General features: G+C 52.0%; 1 protein-coding gene across 1 annotated transcript; it reads right to left on the reverse strand.

Moving 5' to 3' along the window:
* Nucleotides 1-458: 458 nt before the first annotated feature.
* Nucleotides 459-5,929, reverse strand: LOC114708416. The gene is given in 3 exon segments (XM_028891680.2): nt 459-1,940; nt 1,943-3,887; nt 3,889-5,929. Coding segments are annotated over 3 exon segments (4,149 nt in total). The 5' UTR covers nt 5,503-5,929; the 3' UTR covers nt 459-1,350.
* Between the last annotated feature and the right edge of the window lie 1,015 nt (nt 5,930-6,944).

Consider the following 6,944-nt stretch of genomic DNA (forward strand, 5'->3'; position numbering starts at 1 on the left):
TATATGTGTGTATATATATATGTATACATATATATATGATGTAGCATGAATCTTAAAAGGTCTTATTAATAAAAACAAACCAAGTGCCAGTTATTGGGGTGAATGCTGGAAGATCAAAGAAACAGAACCAGCCACAGCCACCTCAGCTCGCCAATTCCTCAGCTGATCTGGTTTCCTCAAACAGGAAGCCTCTGTGTCCTCATCCAAATGGATCTCAGCTGACCTGCTGCTAAAAGCCTGAAAGCTTAACCAGGCTCTACTTCCTGGTCCTCACGTCTTATGTACCTTTCTGCTTTCTGCCATCACTTCCTGGGATTAAAGGCGTGAGTCACCATGCCTGGCTGTTTCCAGTGTGGCTTTGAACTCACAGAGATCCAGATGGATCTCTGCCTCCAGAATGCTAGTATTAAAGGTGTGTGTGCCACCATTTTCTGGCCTCTATGTCTATCTAGTGGCTGTTCTGTCCTCTGACCCCAGATAAGTTTATTAGGATGCACACTATATTGGGGAACACAATACCACCACTATATGCCATTACACTTTGTTCAGAATTGTACCCCTCCCTCATTTGTCCATACCCCACTGCTGCCTTCTGGTTCCCTTCCTCTCTCCCAAGTAGTTTTCATTTCATATCACATGTAAAAGGAATAGTTAAGCCCCGTGTTAAGAGGTCTGAGTTTTACTGCTATTCTACTTTGTACAAAGAAGTCAAAAGGTGATTTTTGTCTCAAATTGTAGTTACCCAGGTTTGCTATTCAGGCAGCTGATAGGTTCTCTGTAAATATTTGTCGAATTGACTAGAGATTTTAAGATAGCTGGTCATTTCCTTCTTTGAATTAAAGATTAACACCTGTATTTTCTATCAAAAAATTGAAATAGTTATTCAAATGAAAACTTGTATCATTCTCAGAGGTGCCATTCATAATGACCAGAAGGTCGAAGCAACTCAAATGCTCATTAGCTGGTTGATGGATGGTAAAGTGTGGTACAGCAGCAGTTTGTTTGGGGGCAGAAAAAGAACTAGTGTTGCTACACACTGCAGCACAGATGAACCCTGGGGCACCGGGCAAGGTTCAGATGATGTCAGGAATGTGTAGGTCCATATGGTTTGGTTACCTTTGCATTGCTGCATCCACAATACCATACCAGACACAAACAACTTAAGGGGCAAAGATTTTTTTTTTTTTTTTTTTTGGCTCCCAGTGTCATGTTGGAGGCCTGGGGTGGAGGCTTGAGCACAGGCTGGGCAGGTAGAAGTTACCTGCTGGAGTACCTGATCCTGGTTCAGCAGCACTGCCCAGGTGTTTTCTCTGTCCAATAGGGTCTTCATCTTGTTTTTGCTCAAATGGGTCATGCATGGAGGAATCTCAGCATATATCGGGTATGGGAGGTTGGCATGACCATCCGGTCCCCTAGTATATATGCTTGTCTTCCTTGTTCCCAGTCCGCCCCCATTTTCTTTGCTAGCTCATGGTCTTCTGGGCTATAGGGCATGGGGTCTCTCTCAGGCTGTGGTTCTTGTATGGCCATCAACTGGCTGCTCCCTGCTGGCTGGGAAGCCACTGTTCGGGCAGTCAGATCCGCCAGCCGATTCCCTCTGGCTATCGCAGAGTCATCCTTTTGATGCCCTGGGCAGTGGACAATACTGAGTTGGAGCGGGAGGAACAGGGCCTTTAGGAGGTCTAGGATCTCTTTTTTGTTTTTGATTTCCTTACCCGCGGACGTCAGCAGGCCTCTCCGTCTGTAGTTTTCCCCGTGGACATGCGCAGTGGCGAAGGCATATCTGCTGTCAGTATAAACTGTGAGCTTCTTACCTTCTGCCATCCGGAGAGCTTGGGTGAGCGCAATCAGTTCTGCGCGCTGGGCCGATGTCCCGGGCGGGAGTGACGATGCCCATACCACTTCCGATTCGGTGGTTATAGCTGCCCCGGCTCTGCGTTCCCCTCCTCCAGGAAACTGCTCCCATCTGTGTACCAGACAGCGTCTGGATCCTTAAGCGGCTGATCTGTCAGATCAGGGCGGGTGCCATGTGCTTCGGCTAGAATCTGGAGGCAGTCATGCTCCTCGGAGGGGCTAGGCAGTGGCAGCAAGGTAGCAGGGTTAAGGGAAACTGTCGGCCCAAAATTTACCCGGTCTGAGTCCAGTAGTAAGGCCTGATAGTAAGTCATTCTGGCGTTAGAAAGCCATCTGTCCGGTGGTTGTCGGACCAAGGCCTCCACTGCATGGGAGGCCAGCACAGTCAACGGCTGTCCCAGAGTCAGCTTCCCAGCATCCTTGAGTAATACGGCAATGGCTGCCACCATGCGAAGGCATGGTGGCCATCCTGTAGCCACCGGGTCCAATTTCTTGGACAAGTATGCTACAGGTCTCCTCCAAGGTCCCAGTCTTTGCACCAGTACCCCTTTGGCAAAACCTGAGTTCTCATCCACAAACAGCTCAAAGGGCTTGGTTAGATCTGGCAGACCCAGAGCCGGGGCCTCGAGTAAGGCCTTCTTGATCTGTTGGAACGCTTTCTGATGCTTCTCCTCCCATTGGAACATGGCCCCTGGTTTAGTGAGGGGGTATAATGGGGCTGCCAGTTCGGCAAAGCCAGGAATCCAAAGGCGGCAGTACCCAGCCGTACCCAGGAACTCTCGAACTTGGCGGGGGTTCCGAGGAGGGGGGATGGAGATTATCGTCTCCTTCCTTGCTCCTGTTAACCATCTTTGCCCCCCGCTCAGGGTGTAGCCCAGGTAGGTAACCTTGTCTCGGCATACTTGAGCCTTTTTGGCTGAGGCTCTATAGCCCTTTTGTCCAAGTCTGGCCAGTAAGGCTCGAGTGCCCTCCAGGCACTCGGTTCGACTCCTGGCCGCCAGGAGTAGATCATCCACGTACTGGAGCAGAGTCAGGGTTGGGTGTTCCACCCGGAATCCGGCCAGATCTGCATGTAGGGCCTCATCAAAGAGGGTTGGGCTATTTTTGAAGCCCTGAGGGAGCTGGGTCCAGGTTAATTGTCCCGAGAGCCCTCTTTCTGGGTCCCTCCATTCAAAAGCGAATAGCATTTGACTTTGAGGGTGCAGTCTTAAACAAAAGAAGGCATCCTTCAGGTCTAGCACAGTGTACCAGACGTGGGTCGGTGGGAGGGTGCTCAGAAGGTTATAGGGGTTGGGCACCGTGGGGTGTATGTCCTCCACCCGCTTATTGACCTCTCTCAAGTCCTGGACCGGCCTGTAGTCCCCTGTCCCCGGTTTCTTAACAGGCAAGAGAGGGGTGTTCCAAGGGGACTGGCAGGGCTTTAGCACCCCTTGGTCCAGGAGCCTTCGAATATGGGGCTTGATCTCCTCATGAGCTTCCCGTGACATTGGGTATTGTCTGATTGAAACGGGAGTCGCGGAGGCCTTTAGTGAGATCACCAGCGGTGGCTGATCGTGTGCCAGCCCCAAGCCCCCAGTCTCTGCCCAGGCCTGAGGAAACTCTCTCAGCCAGTTCTGTAGCTCCTCAGGTGATTTCTCCGGGGGTTCTGGCTCAAACAAACGGTATTGCTCCTCTAAACTGAGGGCAAGGATTTGTAGAGGGTCTCCTTTAGGACCCATGACCCTCGATCCCTTCTCATCAAAATAGATTTGTGCCTTCAATTTGGTTAATAGGTCCCGTCCTAACAGCGGATGGGGGCATTCAGGTATATGCAGAAAGGAGTGAGTTACTTGCCCTGATGCCAGTTGGACTTTTCTCTTGGCAGTCCAATAATACCTCTTGTTTCCAGTTGCCCCCTGCACCAGTGCAGAATGCCGGCTAAGAGGCACTCCGGCATGGGTTAGGACTGAATGTTCGGCACCAGTATCAACCAGGAAGGTCACGGGCTGCCCCCCGATCTTGAGGGTTATCCTAGGCTCGGGGGGGGGGGGGCTCCTGGCCTCGACTCCCCTAGTCCTCCAGACTAAGGAGGTCCACGGTCTTGGGCTTGGGCCGGCGGGGTCCTTGTGGTTTCTTGGGGCACTCTCGGGCCCAGTGTCCCTTCTCCTTGCAGTAAGCACATTGATCTTTATCAAGGGGTGGCCTTCGCTCTCCCGACCTATCTCCCTCTCTCTGCTGTCCCTGAGACACAACGGCGGCCAAAACCTTTTTCAACTCCCTATGCTGTTTCTTGTCCCTTTCCTCTTGTTTCTGCCATCTCCTTTCCTCACGCTCCTCAGGAGTTTCTCTCTTATTGAACACTTTCTCTGCTTCCTTCAATAAGTCTGGCAAACCTAGCGCCTGTAAACCTTCCAACCGCTGCAATTTGGTTCTGATATCTGAGCTAGACTGATAGATAAATGACAGGATGACACCTGGTGCTTGCCCTGGGTCTTCTGGATCATACGGAGTGTACATCCTATAAGCCTCCTTCAGCCTCTCTAAAAATGCAGCGGGTGTTTCTTCCTTTCCCTGTATCACATTCCTTACCTGAGCCAAATTGGTAGGCCTTCTGGCGGCCGCTCGGAGACCCGCTAAGAGCAACTGGCGATAGAGACGTAGATGCTCCCTACCTTCAGGTGTATTGAAGTCCCAGTCTGGGCGGGTCAAGGGAAAAGCTGCATCGATGATATTTGGGAGTTGGGTTGGCCTCCCGTCATCGCCTGGAACCTGCTTCCGGGCCTCCAGGAAAACTCTCTGCTACTCCTCTACTGTTAAGAGGGTCTGCAGGAGCTGCTGACAGTCGTCCCAAGTCGGCCTGTGAGTCACTAGGATGGACTCAATTAGGCCGGTCAAGGCAACAGGATCCCTGGAGAAAGGGGGATTATGTTGTTTCCAATTATAGAGGTCTGAGGCTGAAAAGGGCCAGTACTGCAACTGATGATTCGGCCCCTCTCTGAGCAGGAAGGCCCTGGACTCATTAGGGGGGTCATCCCGGCGGCCGCGGAGGCGGCCGGCAATGGGGGACGGGGCTGCGTCCTCTTCTTCAGCCCCTTGGGTCCTGCGAGTCGAGGTGACTTCCGGATCTGCCATGGGCACGGCCGGGGGCGCCGCCACCGGGGCGGCGGCTGGGGCCGCTTCGGCCGGCTCTCCAGGTGGTCCGGCTTGATATGGTGGTGGGTCCTCCGTCAGGAGATCTATAAGGGGGGTATGGGGGTCTGGGGGAAGGACTGGAGGCTTAGGAGTCTCCTTGTGAGGGAGCACGGGGTAAAGGGAGGAGTCCGGGTTGGGGGGCGCAGAAGGCCCAGAGACTGGAGGGGGCTGTGGAAGGAAAGGCTTAACCCATGGAAATGGGTTCTCGACCAGTGATCTCCAGATGGCGATATATGGGACCTGGTCAGGATGCCCATAAGGGCTAGGGGCAAAAACCTTGCCCTCCACCTGTGAAATAAGAGAGAGGTTAAAAGATCCCTCTCGCGGCCAGCCGACATTCATCATGACCCATTCGGCCTCGCAGAGGGTGATCCATTTGTTCTTCCTGATGATGACACCTTCATTGTTTCCTCGGGCCTTAACATCGGACCAGTGGTCCGTGGTTAGGCTCAGTGGGGTGGCGATAGCCTGTCCCATGGTGGTCTCTAAATAAAGAAGGGTTAGACACACAACGAGAAACAAACAGACAAGACAGACCACAGAATTTCGCGCTGCGCGGCTCCGGCGTAAAACCGAAAACAAAAACTCAGATGGGGACGCGGAGTGTTTGAATTCTCCGTCCCCTGCCAGTACCACGTATCCTTCTGATACGGGGGTGGCCCCGAAAAACCGTGCCCCAGAGGGGACTTCAGATACCCGTGGAACGTCTTCCAGGGTTTCGGTGGGCGAAGTCTGAGCTCGTCAGCTCCTTCAGCCCCCACCGACTCAGACCTGACTTAGGACGCCCGACGAAAACGAAAGACAAGTAAACAGACTGAGACAATACAGACAGACAGTGGCCGGCCAACTTACCTCCTGACAGTGGGTCGGCGGTCCCGAGGCGGGGGGTCTCCGATCCCGGACGAGCCCCAAATGAAAGACCCCCGAAGGTAGTCTTCCCTCTGGAGAGACCCTCGCCCAGAGATCACACCGAGACCATAAGTCAGATGCAAACAGCAAGAGGCTTTATTCAGGAACACGGGTACCCGGGGCGACACAGTCACTCAAGAGGCTCAAGAGACTGGCACGCCGATGGGCTGGAGTGGAGGGTTTTTATAGGGTCGGGCAGCAGAAGGGCGGGTACAGAAGCGAGAAGCATGGTTTACAGGGTTCTGATTGGATGATTCATATGAGGCCAGGTTCAAACTCAGGACAGTTCGTGGTTTTTCCCCGAGCTCGACACGCCTGCTGACTTGGCTCTTATCTAGGGTACAAGTTGTTTTTCTGACCTTTTAGTTCCCTGTTCTGGGGCCAGGTGGCCGACCGCAGATACCCTGTTTGTTCCTGTGCCCATGTCCTCTAACTGAACTTTCCCCATACTTTTCAGGCCTTGCTCAAAATGGCGTTAGGCTAAGCAAGTATGCTGGGGTCTTTCAGGAAGTCACCTAATGCTCATCAACTGATGGCTGCAAGAACTTTTAAGAACTTTAAAATGTTTTTGTTTCTCTCTCTGTGTCTCTGTCTCCCTCTATGTGTCTCTCTGTCTCTCTCTGTCTGTCTGTCTGTCTCTCTCTCTCTCTCTCTCTCTCTCTCTCTCTCTCTCTCTCTCTCTCTGTGTGTGTGTGTGTGTGTGTGTGTGTGTGTGTGTCTGTGTCTGTGTCTGTGTCTGTGTGTGTCTGTAAAGGCCAGAAGAGAATGTTGGATCTTTTGGAACTGGAATTACAGATTGTTGTGAGCCACCTGGTGTGGGTACTGGAAATCAAGCTCTGGTCTTCTGCAAGAACAGTAAACACGCTTAATTACAGAGCTATTTCTCCAGCTGCATTTTTATAACATTATACTAAGTAAAAGAAGCCAGACACAATATGCCAAAGGCATTAGTATTCCACTTATGGGAAATATCAATTATAAAGTTCATACAGACAGAAAGTAAATTAGTG

Source organism: Peromyscus leucopus, chromosome 5 (assembly GCF_004664715.2).
Source record: "Peromyscus leucopus breed LL Stock chromosome 5, UCI_PerLeu_2.1, whole genome shotgun sequence".
In the NCBI taxonomy this organism is placed as follows: Eukaryota; Metazoa; Chordata; class Mammalia; order Rodentia; family Cricetidae; genus Peromyscus; species Peromyscus leucopus.